Consider the following 15,509-nt stretch of genomic DNA (forward strand, 5'->3'; position numbering starts at 1 on the left):
TCAAATGCATGAAGTAGCCTACAATTAAAACTCAGATCATGATTCCTAAACTGGCTGTATTAAAAGCCAGTTTAGGAATCATGATCTGAATTATCACGATCTAAAAAAGCAGAATTTCAGCTGATTCACATTCAAATTGTATCTCTTCTCACTCATCTGTGCTATAATGCAGGAATCATCTGCACATTTGGGGGTTGTTTGAAAACAATTTAAAACCAGACAATTACAGAGGTGCATGTATATGCAACAACACTAAGGGTGCTGGCTTTTGTGACACTGATGAAGTGAACTACGCCATGTATAAAAGTGTTTTATCCATGCAGAAGATTACCGTTAGCATGAGGAAGGTGAATGCAGTTATCCCTAGAATGAGGATCTCCTTGTTCCCTTTGCTTTCTGTGTGCAACTTGCGGTAATACGGGCCTATGAGATAAGTCTTTATAACAAGACATAGAAGAAAAACAGCAGCCAGAGAAAACAGAATTTGGCCAATCAGGATCAGTATTCTCAGAATTTCCTTGAAAATGCTGGAAGAGAAGAACAAACAATAAGTTTCTTTCAAGTGCTCTCACACTTCCCAACCAGTTCCCCGTAAATGAAAATACCTAATTCCATAAATGCTCAAATCAGGAAGGTATTTAGATATATTAGTAAACAAGATTAAGACTAAATCTGCAGAGTGCCCAGAAACCTCTTTCACAATCTAGAATTTACTTCCATGTTGACTCAGAAAGATTTTCATTGACTAATCTCCTATTCAAAGGTAAGCCATTAGGCACAATAATACTATTGCTTACTCTTTGACAAAGAGGTGCCCTGCAGGAATAAAGTGAGTGAAGAAATTAACTTGCTTTTTTACAGTAACAAACTTTTCACTCAAAATTTTAATTATCACACAGGATTAAAGCCGCTATAGCAAAGAGATTATTTTCATACAACTAATTTCATATGACTACTACAGGTTTCTACTTCACAGCAAGCAGGGACAGTAAAGGAAATCTCACTGAACAGAATGCCTATTTTCCATGGAACTGACATTAACTGCAGTGCTTTCAACATTCATATTGGCAATCTACATACTAATTGCAAGGGGTAGAGGGAAGAGCCATACAATGATTTTTTTTACCTGGAATATGTGCTCATTCCTGCTTGAATAAGTGTAGGCATGACAGCTATAAATAAACCAAGCTGCACATCCTGCATCACCAACATGCCAAGCAGTACGCTGCTGTAGTCAATATCCCCTGTACACCAGAAAAGTGGTCATGGAAACAGTCATCAGAAACTATGAATGCTTGCAAACACTCAAATCTAGAAAAGGCTTAATCAAATGGAAGCCAAATATAGCTCTTAATGGGCTGAAGGTCATTCAAAGCACTTTACAAACTTTTTTCCACCATTAGTAGGTAAATTTAAATGTATCTATAAAGACATATTAAAATACAAACAAAATATTAATATGAAATTTCTGTTACACAATAAAAACATAGACTTTGCTTAGCAGTTAAACACTAGTTACATACTGAGTGAAATTCTTCTACTGAGAGTATACAGGCTTTATTCTGAAGACACATTCGAGCCAACATGTGTAAAATATACACCTTGACTTCTGGAATTAGAATGAATATTCTAGAGGGTGAGGAGTACTTTAACACAATTTGTATGAGGGAGATTTAAGTGGAAGAAAGCATGATGTCAAAACTTCCAAAAGGAAACATTTAGAAGTTGAGAAGCTAGAAATATGGCCCTTGAAGGTCCTTATTTGAAGAGCTGTTAGCTATGAAAGACCATCAGAGCTGGTTTCTGTTTCCTGAAGAAGGATGTGAATTTTTTAAATTAACCTTTCTGCCCTGATGACAGGTAACAGTGAGCTAATCTGGTAACCTCTTAGAAAGTTCAAGGACTCCAGACACTCAGTAAAGTGAGTTCTCAATGGAGAGTGCTACAATGGCTGTACTACACTGTCTTACCCCAAAGAGGAGTGGTTATGTACAAATCAAGTACACCTCCTGGCAAGAATACACACAACACTGGCCAGTGTTAAACAAGGATGATTGTTTGTAAACCAGTCTTAAAAGTGGGTTTTGTTTTTGTTTTTTAACTAGCTTCTCTTGTAATATTACAAAGTCAACTTTCAAATTTTATTAGATACTACAGTAGTCCATACTTAAAGTCATATTTACCTTCTTTATCTCCTCGAACACTACCTGCAAGAAATCTGGACACCAGTGGTGTGCTTGACAAGGACAAACAAGTGGAAATGAAGACACTCTGTGTTGGTCTAATTTGGAGCAAATGCCCCCACAGTAAACCAAAGGCAATCATCAGAACTGTCATGTAGCAAGGTCCTTGCAAAGATATTTTCCATACCTTGGGAAGAAAACAAGATCTTATGACACTTTTCTCACTGCTAAGTTACAACATTTTTCATTGCAAATAAGCAGTTAAAGATGTGTGATTTGGGGCTGTAGTACTGAGGCACAGAGTAATGGATTGTCACACTATATCACCTACTCCCAATTTACAACACTGAGTAGATATTCTCCCCCAAGACACTCCCTGCCTGCCAGAAATCAGGTGAATTTCCCATAGCTCATGAACAAATGAAGGGCCAAATGGTCCAGTATGGGTTGAAATACATTAAAATTATCAAATGAAAGACCAGTTATTGGATGTGATTCTAAGATGAGGAAAAAATGGGTGTGGCAAAATCAGTCACCAATACCAGTAACCCACCCCAAACCAGTGCAGAAGCAAATCTGAAGCATCAATTTACCTACTACAATTTAGGAACCCTTGAATTGCTGATTTTTATCTTGGACTTTAGATGGACTAGAAACCGCAGATTAAGCTAAATGGTCATAAACTGTAACAAATTTAAATTAAAGCTTTTCTAGTATCAAACTCATAATCATCAGTTTAGGAATAGATCACACAGTGCAATTCTTTACATATATACAGTCTTCACATATTTGTAGCCATACTTTCCACTATTAAAATTCTAGCTAGTTAATAACTAATTTTCTTTTAAAATTAAGACCAAAAGAAACCTGTAGTTTTTGTTGAATTCTGGTGGCCACATAATTTAATATTCCAGATTGTGTTAACATACTTGCTTAATTAGTTTATTAGCCAGCAGACTATATATTATCAATTCAGTATGGAGTACTTAAACTTTCAGATTTTTTTATAACAGGAATGGCAAACATCACTGACACTCCATAACAGCAACTGCACATTACTGCATGTTAAAATAAAGCAGAGATGGACTGTCAAACTGTGAGAGATTTTTCCAGTAATCAAACTGTTTTACTAAAATAGGGAGTAAATGTAATTTTTTTTGAGACACTGAATAAATAATGCATTCTGTTCTTTCCAAAGTGCAGAAGCAAATGTCACATTTGTCTTTTCAAAAATGTACAAAGCTCCAGCAGTGTAGTGTAGGGAGTGTGTAAAAATCTAAAATATAACTGAAATCTGCAGTTTCAGTAATTAACAATTAAATCCCAGGGATATTATAAAAATCCCCAGCAGGGATATTGTTAAAAAAATACCTTTCTTAATCTTTCAGGAGAAAATTCCAGACCAACTAGAAAGAGAGTGAAGAATACACCAAACTCTCCTAATGTCTCCACCTGTACAATAGACTTAGGAAAAAAAAAAAGAAAAGAAATCAGTGCACAGCAGTCAACTTATAATACAAAATTATAAATTTTGTATATAATACAAAATTTATACACAATACAAAACTTACACAATATAAATACACTACAAAACAAATTGATTCTCATTACATTTTCACAGGTAGTTCACTTGCTGTTCATATGACATCAGAAATCCCCAGAGCACCTTTATAGTGCAATTTTTCCCATCCCCTGGCTGATACTAGGCAGTAACTTGGTGGGAGAGTGCTGGTCACCCAATGTGCACATGGGCACTGATCTTGGGAAGGGAATACATCTGATCCAGGTGGCTTGGCTGGCAAGCTGCAGATTTGACATGGAGACTGAACTCTCAGTGGGAGCCTGCAACAAGGGTCAGTGAACTACCAACCTCTGGGATAACCAAGGGCATGAAGATGAAGGCAGAGAGCCTTGTGAATGGTCAGACTGGAAAGTTTCCTTAACAGTAAGCTTTCTTGCTGATTGAAAAAAATAGGCTATGCTTTTTGCATGTACTACTAAATCTCCAAGGCTTGCATTCCACAAGCTACTTCTTGCTAGTTATTTTATTGGTCTATTGGTATAATCTTTCTGCTAGACTGTGGCTGCTGTGGTTCTCCATCCTACAGGCTCCACACATCCATCTCTCAGACCAGCACAATTACCAACCAGCCTTTGTGCTACAGAGAGAAGGATCCAACAGCAGGAAAAATGGTGGTGGTCTTCATCACAACAGAAAAATGGAGATTTTTCCGGCTGGCAACTGGTGTGTACCCTCAGGGTTCTCAGGCCAGTTCTGTTCCATAGATACAGACATGTATCAATGATCAGAAGGGAGGAGGTGAACACACCACTCACAACTTTGTTGCTGATAACAGACTGGGAGGTGCTGTTCACTCTTTTGAGAGACAAGATGCCTTGCAGAGGGATGTAAATATACTGCAGCATTAGGCAATGATTAATGGGAGGAAATCATTTAACAAATAAATTCAAAATGCTGGATTCTGATCCCCCTGGGATGATGGGGTAATGCCAGGCACAAGTATGGATGAGGAGAGGAGTGGCTGAAGAGCAGCCCTGCAGAGAGGGATCTGGGGGTGCTGGTGAGCAGCAGGCTCAGTGTGAGACACCAGAGGGCAAAGCCCATCCTGGGGTGCATCAAACAGAGCATCACCAGTCACCCAAAATTATCCTGCTGTGTTCAGTGTTGGTGTGGCCTCACCTGGAGCACTCTGTGCAGTTCTGGGCCCCACCATGGAAGGAGGATGTGAAGGCCCTTGAATGCACCCAGAAGAGGACAAAGCTGGTGGAAGGCTGGAAGGAATGTCCTGTGAAAAACAGCTAAGGACTCTGGGTTTGTCCAGCTTGGAGAAAAGCAGGATGAGGGGCAACCTCATCATTCTCTACAGCTTTCTGAGGAGTGGAGCTGGACAGGGAGGTGCTGAGCTCTTCTTCTCACTGGTTTGCACTGACAGGATGAGTGGAAATGGTTCTAAGTTGCCCAAGGAGAGGTTCAGACTGGACATTAGGAGTGATAAGGTGGTGAAATCCTGGAACACGCTTCCTAAAGAGCTGATTGATGCCCCAAGCTTGCCAGCGTTTAAGAGGCATTTGGGCAATGCCCTTAACAATATGCTTTCACTTTTGGTCAGCCCTGAAGTGTTCAGGCAGTTGACTGGAATAGTCTATTGTATTTTAAAATCCTAGTATTTCTTTTCTATGTATTTATGGGCAGAGTAGAAGAAAACAAGGTTTATCATCAATTACAGAAGTGAGGATGGAAACCAACTTTTCTGCCAGATTAGAATCTGCCTGCCTTCTCAAGCATTCAACTTTTCTAGGAAATGGCAAAGAGACCAAACAAAAGACACCCAGTCAACAAGAATATTATCCAGGTGAATAATGTATAATCACAGCTTCACAAGAAAAAGGCAAGTCACTTAAACTGTCCTTAAGAAACTTCTTTCATATCTGTTCTGACCACATAATCTTCTTCAATGTAAGTATCCTGAAAATTTGTTGTTGGGTTTCTTTCTCATGCCAAGCTTACAGACTTGTTTCTCAGTCTAAGTGATCAAACTTTCCAGACATGTTCAACCCAGAAATTATGTACAGCACAGAGGTTGAGATTATTTCATCTCTTCCAATACAAGATCAACAAAATCCTACAATTTCTACTAATCCCTGCTTTTGAGCTCAACAATCATTCTCAACAGAAGCCCATGTAGGGAGCAGATGTTTCAAAGACAGTAAGTTCCAAGTGGTTTCATGGATATCAATGCAACAGACACATGCAACTTAAGCAGGCATTACTGTGCAGCCTTGCATGTGTTCTGTTTTGCCTGCTGGCCAAACAATCTGTTAATGCACACCAGAGCCCTTAATGGGAACGTGCCCAGCCAGCCCCAGCTCACGGTTCCACAGCAGCCGCTAATCAGGGTGCACGTGATGGAGCTAAAAAGGTTCAAAAGAGCTCAGGAATGTGGGCAGGGGACTGGGAAAGGAACAGGAGGACCAGGGTGGATGAAAGCACTACAGAGGTGCAAAATAACTCTCCAGAAAGGCAAGCTATGTTCCTTGGGGAACTATTTGTTTTAAATGCTTCCTCCGTTGTCAACACTGACTTTTTGCAAGTTGCTGTATATTTTATGTCATTTAAATAGTTTGGCTCCCAATTGTGATGCTTTATGATTAAAATCAAAAAGTAAGAAAGAAAAAACCAAACCACCTGACATAAAACTTTCACAACACACAACCTACAGTTTTCACTTTCAAAACTTGTCATAATTTTATAGGATAAAAAAAAGATTGAAAACAAAATTATTCAAAGACATAAAATTTGAAGCTCTCCTCTTGTAAAGGTTCAGTAATATTTTTTCTTATTACATTTGAGGCTGGCAATACCATATCCTTTTAAAACTGCTTTTAAAGATTTCAATGAATTAAATCAGTCAAGAACTACCTTGCACACTTACCTTGATACTATTTAGTCCTGAGGGTCCTAAGAGTACTCCACAGATGATATATCCAAACATGGTTGGCAATCCTATTGTTGTGCACAGCCAGCCACATGGCAAAGACAACATTCCTATTGTCACAATATCCTAAATAGGCAAGATTTACAAAGGCATTAGTATAAAGGACACATAAATTTGGGATGAAATTGAAGACTACTATCTTTCAAAAGACAAATAGCACTGTAAAATTAAATGTAGACTACTTTGTGTGAAAAGAAAAAAAACCCTGTAAATTAACCTCAGTGCTGTTGCAGGTGTAAGCACAGCAGTTTCCCAGGTGAAGCAGATGAGGTACTGACCTTAAATAATTGGGGACTTTAAATCAATTTATAAATATTTTAAATATATTATAGAAAGTAGGCAATTTCCTGGGTGGAATGATACCTTGCATTTAAACATGGTGAAACAGAATTGTTTTGGGTTTTATAATTAAAACAAAAACCCCAATCCAGTTACTCTATATAAGGCACAAACACAATCAAACCTCTACCATGTGTATGTATTTTTCAGTATCCCTTTTTTCATCACAAGGCACAACCAGATAAATTCTCTCAACTGACAACATGCAAGTGGCTTACTAAGCACAGCAGTAGCTTTAACACTTTGTAGTCTGAGAGAAGGGACAGTGCCCCAAAGGTGCAACAAGAGAAGAAGAAATAAACAGAGTGTGGCATCATGATCAGTCTTGTGAAGACAAACCTAAGAGTGGGAAGACATGGCTGAATCACCATAGTTGGGGGAGTCATGAATGCTGGGGTAACTTCAGACAGACAAATGCTGAAACTAAACTCACTCCAACCAAGCAGTACTGACGTGCAAACTTGTGGGACTAAATCCAAAAGTCAATGACAAGAATGTCTCTAAAATTATTACCTTTATGAAATGATGATCAGCACGAGGAATGGTTGAGTCTCTGGGCTTAGTGAGGATATACTGATTGTTCTGAGAATCAATAAGCATACTAAGTCCTAAGTCATCTTCTACTTCTCTTTTTGAAGCATTTCTTTTGGAGTTGGCTTCATCTTCTTCCACCCTTAAAACAGCTTCAAAGTTTACACCTCTTACCTTTTCAAAAAAGAAAACAAATAATCAAACAAACCAAAAAGGGGGAGTCAATTAAGCATATCATAATAACAGAAGCACTATTAGCTGTGCTTGAAGTTTCTACAGAACTTGTTGACACCAACTGAAAATACTGCAGGTTTCTTCTCTAAAAATCTTTCAATCTCTTTATCAAAACTTGATGTCTTTAAAAGTAACATTTTCTTACCTTGAACAAAACCAATTGGAGATCACAAAGTGATATTCAGTTCACAAAAATCTGAACTAAAGACTGCATTCCAAGTTAAGAAAAGGTCCCTATCCTGTAAATTTGAAGGAAATATTATAAGAACTGTTTCTACCTAGTTATTTTCAGGATTTTATTTCTCAGAACAGCAATTCTTGAACACAGGTTGTAGTGCAGATTTTTTTTAATTTTTATTTTTACCTGCTACACTTCACTATTTGGCTATATTTTAATAGAAGCTTGTGTCTTTATCAGAATATTGATTACTGTATTAAAGCTTGTCTATTGTAAAAGTCTACTGTTTAGTTTATAAAACCGTTCCCTGCAATGACGGAGAAGCCCATAGACCTCCAGGCTGCACTTGACGGTTCCTTTCAGGGACGGAGGCAGCAGCAGCAGAGCAGGAGAGCTCCCGGAGCGGCAGGAGAGCCCCCGCTCCAGCCGGGCCGGACAGCAGAGGGCGCTGCGCCGGCCCGGCCCGGCCCCGCCAGGCGCGGCTCCCGCCTCCGGGCGCAGCCGCTCCATCCGCTGCGCACCAAGTGAAAATGCGGCTTCCACTCTCTCTCGGATCGAGCTCAACTGCAAAAACACCGAATAAAACCACACACGGCTTGGCTCTCTGCTGCAGAGAAACTGGTTGTGCCTCCTCAGCAGAACTCTAGAGCCATGCTCGCCTCGGGAGTCAACCTGGAAATCAACAAAAATCCCCCAAGAGCAGAAGCCAAATAAACTGTAACCCGTGTTTATGCAAACAGGGCCAATTTGGGGAGTCTATCTGAGGATGGAAAAATGGGACTCTAGAATAAACTGACGTATTCCTGGCTCTAGAGACATACAGCCTTACCTGAAGGATACTGTCCCATCATGCAACATAAAAACAAGGATCAGTACAGGTAGGCCAAGGTACAAAACGCAGAGGAAGTCAGATGTGGAAGAATGTGACATCACAAACACATTTCAGGGCTTTCCTTTGAAAAATATATCTTTTCCCAGACTGTGAAAACCAACAGCAACGATTCTTGCTCTGCCATAACTTTCTCAAGAAAATTAAAAAGTGAACATGGTAACTCCGTATCCTGCAAGTCCAACCCTCACAGTCCTCACCACCACAGAGATGTCACATCTATCACAGGCTGTATCACTCAGATGTACCACACTTGGACCTGTCAAAGTGGCAGCTGCAGGGAGCACCTTCAAACCAAAACCACAGAAATCACTAGCAAAAAGGAGCAATCACTCCTGTTCGCTCACTCTTTAACAATCACTAAAATCCTAACAACTGTATGACACGACAGAAACACACAGGGCAAACATCAACTATAAATAAATGCACTCCAATGAAATGACTAAGTCTAAAGCATCACTTACAGATTTGTTGTCATCAAAGGCATGCTCTTCTATTTCCTCTTCCAATCTATCAGCTGCCTTCCTGACATCTTCCAGAATTTCATCAAGCATTGACAGGCTTTTGTTTTGGTGCTGCATGTTCTTAAGGGCTTCAACCTGGTGTTTCTCTGCTGCTAGGAGTTCAACATATTCCATTTCTTCCTGTTGAATTTTACAACACAGATAAAGTGTTGGCAGGCCTTTGAGCAGAAAAAACATTTGACATAAATGTGTGCTTCTTTTGACACAAAACATTTTATCAGTGGAATTGCAAAAGCAATATAAACATCATGAAGATATTTAAAGATTGATTTTTCTTGTGCCAATTTTCATTGGGTAAGCAGGCAAAAACCAAAACAACCAAACAAAATATCCACCAATAGCCTTTTCTATTACATTAAACAGCAGACCTGCCCCAAGGTTATGATCCAGAAAATACAAGAAAGGATTTACTTTGTGAAACTCTAGGAAACAATTCAGAGCCAAATAAAGTTTAGAACTTCATGCTTTTGAAGTGAAGCACAATACCCTGAAAGCATAGCTATACTATCTACAACAAACAAACAAATTAGATGTAAAGCACAGTGAACCTTAACTTTATAAGCCCTTTTATAAACATAGGAAAAGGTCTGTTTATGATATTCAAAAATTACAGTAACTGTGGAAACAGGAAGAAAAAAAGAGCTGGGGTAGAGATGAGCAGCCAATCACTCTAGCCAAGCTTCCTGTTCATGTTTCCCAAAAAGCACTTTGCCAATCAGAATTAAAACGTGACTTTTCACCCTATTTCAGTTTGGGTCTCTTATCAACTTGCAGTGACAACTTCTGAAATTACTAGGTTTCTGAAGTAAAAAGAGAAAATATGCTGATATGGTTTGATATGGTGTGAAAATATTTCAGTAATTTCCCTGATAAAGTTATGATGTTTCAGGTTCAAAAAGATAACTAAAAAGCTTAATTTCCTAACAGCTGGGTCTAACACCTTTTACATAGTTACCATGACAGTAACCAAACAGAATAGTTTGTGTATTGACGGAGAACAATTGAGGGTTTTGGGGGGAAAAGATTCTTTCCTTTACACGCCTCTATTCTCCTAAAGATTGTTGAAAGAACAGCTATATGGAAACACATACAAGGACAGGGCTCCTTTCAGTTAGATTCTGGATGCTGAGAATACCTGGAAGAGAGACACCCTTTATCTGTTTTTTTAAAGAGCCGATATTATTAAAAAGAAAAAATAAAAAAAAAAAAACAGGCAAAAAAAAAGCCATCTATAGGCCTGACTCAATTCTCAGAAAACACAAGTTGCTGTCTCCAGATGCCCTGCCCCTGCCTTGCCCAGTTAGAAATCAGAGAACATAGATCTCCCATAGGTTGTGTGTTTTATCTGCCTACCCTCCAGAGGTATCTTCAATAACCTGAGCTTATTAAATGGTCCTAAACACCTATGCTTCAATAACTGGAGTGTCTCCTCCTCCACACATTTGCACATGGACATTTTTCCCCTTGGAACCCACAAGAACATGCACATAGTTCAGTCAACTCCTTGATGCCAAGAGAAGAACATGTTCAGTACAAGCAGTAACTGCAGCCAAAGCCGTCTGAAATCCTGACAGTCGGATGAATGCCTCTGGTTGTGAGGAAACCACAGTACTGGTGTCTGCTGGTGTTTAGAACTATCATAGTTACATCCTCATGGTGAAAGTTACCCAGAGCCCAAAATAACTGGAGCTGGGAAGAATGTAACTATTAATGTGTTTGGCCCAATGTCAACAATTAGTTCTTATGCAACACGTAAGTAGGAGACACAGTCATTCTCATACAGCCTCAAGGAAAAACACTTCCTATCTGTTGCTGTCTGCTAGCAGACACAGCTCAAAAGATGTAAGAAACAGCCCCCACAGGAGCTGCAGATTCTCTGCTAATTCAGCAACAGCTTAGAACACAAGGTGAAATTGATAATGGTTAGATTCTTTCCCCTCAAAAATGGAAGAGGTTTTGGGTGCAAGGAGCCCATCTCAGTCCTTCCCGTTGGCCAAGACAAACAGGCTGAACAGATCTAAAGGCAAACTACATAAAAAAGAATGGCTAATTTTGAAGAAGTTAACTCTCCCTGAATAGCAAGGTAGAAAAGCTTTGAAAAAATTAGAGTTTAGCTGCAAGTTCCTTCAATTAATGAAGATTAAGGTTTTTGTAGTCTATTAAAGTGGCATCTGTTTCCACCAAGAGACAAATGTGATAGCAGTAGACTGGGACAAGCACAGGCAATGGTGCCCATAAAAAGTTAATTCAAACAACCTGCTACATGCTAAGCAGAAGTGCATCACAGCACAAACACTGTTCTGCAGCTCAGGCTGGGATTGGAGACGCTTGATCACGAGGATAACAAGCAACCTCTTAAGCAAAGCAATACAGATAAGGATTGTGTACTTAATATTGTGCACACCTGAAAACATGAGCAAAATGAAGATCAAGACTTTGGGGCAATGCTGATTCAGAATGCAGAGTTGCTGTTGCTCTCTACTGTGTATTCAGAGAAAAAAGCACATGCAGAAAAGGCTGCATCTTTGCAATACTTGCAAGTCATTTTTTTTCTACCCATGTCTGACTAGAAGGCATCCAAGAAATTAGAAGTTAATTAAAAAATAGGTAAGATTTTGTTGTTTTTTTCCTTAACTTCCAAACAGGATCCTGGAGCAAAAGAAGGCAGAAACCATCTTCAGTGCTTCTTTCTTACTTCCCCCTGCCCCATGCTGTGAGTGATCCCACTACATCTTTTCACAGCAACAGAAGCAGCAAGAAATGCAACAGACACACACACATATCCCAGCACTAACGTCTTCCAAGCATTTCTACTCAATAGAAATAAAATAATAAAGGGAAGAGTCCAGCACCCCCTACATTTATTTGTATTTTCCATTCATTCACTGTTTAAAAAATAGATGTTCTATGAGTATACCAACAAAATAATCATTACAGTAAAATGAAACTGGGACAAAGTTGGACCTACTGTGTCTTATGAACTAAGAACAAGTCCAAAACATATGTATCCCATGCCATTTTTATCTTTTGCTTCTCCTTATACAACAACTATAAGGTTAGAACCACAAATACTCTGTTTAAATAACCACATGCATGGCATAAGAAGGAAAGTGCAAAAGATTGCTCACTCAAGTAAATATTTTGAAAATACAAAAAAAGCCTGCACAATCCACTTCAGCAAAAGTAAACTTTTGACAGGACACACCTCTAAAACACATAATTGTACACAAAGGCTTCCTTGTAGAAGAAGGACCATTCTCAAGTTCAAGGATAAATGGACTTCATTATTTTACAGTAACATTACCAAGAATTAGGTAAATGGGAGAGAAGGTTCTGGAATGCCTCACTGCTGCTATTTTACAGGCTCTGAGAAAGAAAAAAGGTGGAAAACCAAGGAAAGCTCATGACAATTTCTACGACATTTCTATGCAGCAGAGACTGCCACTACCATAAAGTATCACTACACAAGTCATATAAAGCAGTTCACTGGAATACATCTAGATCCAATTTATTTCCTATTCAAATTTGCTGTAATCCTGTCTACATTTCCACTGCACAGAATCACTGCACTCTGCCAAGTTTACATCCTAATTTCTGCTTCCAACAGCCCACCTTGGCACGATTCACTGGACACCTTTACTGCACATAATTTCTTTCCAACTTCACCTGTCAAGGGCTGCACATTTCTTGGCACAAATGCCCTTCAGAGACTCTCACAACTCAAATGCTAAATGCCAATTACATTTTTATTCCTTCTCTTGCTCCCTTGTGCATGGGCAGCCTCTTCTTTTGGAAGACAGAAAATAAAGAAAATTCTTAATACATTCCTCCAGAGGTTGAGGAGTAGAGAAAGGACAAGAGCAATTGAAATACCAAATACATTAAATTGCATTTTCTCTCAATAGGAGACTTTCAGTGCACAGTCTGAACCCTACCAAGTCCAGAAGACAGTGGCAGATTGTGCTCAACCTAATGAGACACGGGAACTCAAACTTTCCATGAAGTATCTGAGTTCAACTGTTACTCATCTGTGTTTTTTCTTGGCAAAGTTATTTCAGCTAACTCTTTCTTGGAAGCACTGCATTTCAAACCTGCACTTCTTAGGCTAGGAGTGCAATACAGAGTTTAAAAATCTAATCACCTAGTGTTCTGCACGTCCATTTTACCTGTATCTATACAAACGTGGAAATGAAAGGCAGCAAGTCATTTTGTTTTAACTGTGGACTTTGATTGAGCAATTCTCATTTAAAATGGAAAAAACAGTTAGTATTTCACCATTTGATGGCATTATTTCCACTCAGCTAGCGCCATTGGCCTGTTTAGTACAACTCTGCTATGTGCACTCATTCACTCTTATTCCTCTCCCTTTAACATTATATTTGCCATAGGTCTTATGATTACACTTAGCTTTGAGACAAGAACTATTGACTGCCAATAAGTTTTAAGCTCTACACCAGAATTACTTGTAAATTTACTAATGAAAACAAATACTTCATTAAACAGTAAACATTGCAAGTTTTATGTAGATACCCTTTTTTATTAAAACAGACTGAAACTGTGCCATAATAAAGTTAAAATCACAAGTAGAATATGAACCCTCTAGTAACAAACATGGGAAACCAACCTTAATTGCAGCTTCTCTCAAGGCCTCCAGTCTCTGTCTACTGCTTTCTTTCATATTTACAACATCTTTGTAGTCGCCCTGTAGAGCTCTCTGGAGGCCATGAATTGCCTGAAAGACTGAGTTTTCACTTTCATTTAGCTCCTTTTGGAAGATTTCAAAGGTGTGCACCTGAAAAAGTTTCTCTTCGTCAGACAGTCCTGCATCCTTCTCAACTGCTCTTATGGCATTTTTTAGTTTGTTGAGAACAACGTTCTTTTGGCGAAGAAGACCGGAGAGTTTTCTGCAGCTCTCCAACACCCATTGCTTCCTCTGAGTGATGCCAGCCCCCTTGCCACGGTGCAGCTTGATGGCATGTTTCACCACATCCTCACCTTCTGCAGGGCTGGCTAACGGGCCACAAGGCAGCGAAACCAACGTCCACAGGGAAATAAATCCAGTCGCCTTCATCCTTCACTTTTTATTCCTCTTGGGAGAAACTGATCATCCACAGCTGCTCAAAGCTTTCTGCTACATGGTTTCTGCATCTCCAGGATGCACAGCAGGCTGCAAGACAGTACCAATCAGTTATCAAACATGGTAATGTTGGGCTGTTACGTCACAGAAATGTAGAAAATAAATGCGAGACTGCTGCCTGCACGACAAGCTTTAACAGAACACACACAGTCTTCTTCACTCAACGTTTATGAAAACCAAGAAATAATCCAAGGCTACTGACAGATTTTTGTTTTTCCCTTGACTATTTCCTAGATAACATCTTGTTTTAAAAGCAGTGACTGGAAAGCTTGGTCACTTCACATGGCACTCATCTGCACTTCTTGAAAGAAAAGCCTTTAAAAATATCAGGCCATGATGTCATAGGCTGCATTTCAACCCAGCACTAGAACCCATTATTCTTAGCTGTCAGTAAATCTCCTGTCTCTTCTAAAACCTATCCTAAAACATTGTATCATAATCATTTGTTATTTATAAAGTCTCAGAAGCATTAACAAATTCAACTACACACATTCAACAAACATAAAAATACAAAAGCTAACTGAATCAGATTACATTATAAATCATAATTGTGGAAGAAAGAACAGCAAAACTTCCTGGACTTCTGAGTGCTACTAGTTTGGATCAAAAACCTCCTTCACCTGAAAGGCTGTGGGGCCTTGAGGTACTTTACTCCAAAACCTATTAGGGATCTTCAAGATTTTAAAGTATATTACAAAAACACTAAATCAATTCCTTCATAAGTTCATTTCCCAGCAACTACTTGAAGATCTATACTTGAACTGCTGCATTTAATTTTAAGACCAAGCAGCATAGAATTTAAAAACTAATTTCCTTCCCTCAGAACCCAGAAGGAACTACTGATATTATTGAACAAAATAACAGTTATATTTTCTTTTAAAAAATCCAAACAAACATAAAAACCCTCAAAAAACCCCTCACACCGCAAAGTTACACACAATATATAAAATTTTGTACTTGGTATTCTAAAGATTCAC

The 15,509-nt window shown here is 38.9% G+C and overlaps 1 protein-coding gene across 1 annotated transcript in view; it reads right to left on the bottom strand.

Annotated features, from left to right (window-relative positions):
- TMCO3 (transmembrane and coiled-coil domains 3) overlaps positions 1-15,509 on the bottom strand; it is a 34,171-nt gene that overhangs the window by 16,982 nt on the left and 1,680 nt on the right. The window contains exons 2-9 of the mRNA XM_054271686.1: positions 14,020-14,562; positions 9,336-9,515; positions 7,553-7,744; positions 6,638-6,766; positions 3,555-3,647; positions 2,184-2,370; positions 1,127-1,244; positions 332-527 (exon numbers count right to left, since the gene is read on the bottom strand). Of these exons, the coding sequence (XP_054127661.1) occupies positions 332-527; positions 1,127-1,244; positions 2,184-2,370; positions 3,555-3,647; positions 6,638-6,766; positions 7,553-7,744; positions 9,336-9,515; positions 14,020-14,466 (1,542 nt within the window). The 5' untranslated portion in view covers positions 14,467-14,562. The remainder of the gene's footprint in view (positions 1-331; positions 528-1,126; positions 1,245-2,183; positions 2,371-3,554; positions 3,648-6,637; positions 6,767-7,552; positions 7,745-9,335; positions 9,516-14,019; positions 14,563-15,509) is intronic.

Source organism: Melozone crissalis, unplaced genomic scaffold (genome assembly GCF_028551555.1).
Source record: "Melozone crissalis strain CALT ecotype California unplaced genomic scaffold, PUWL_Pcris_2 ptg000013l_1, whole genome shotgun sequence".
NCBI classification, from domain to species: Eukaryota; Metazoa; Chordata; class Aves; order Passeriformes; family Passerellidae; genus Melozone; species Melozone crissalis.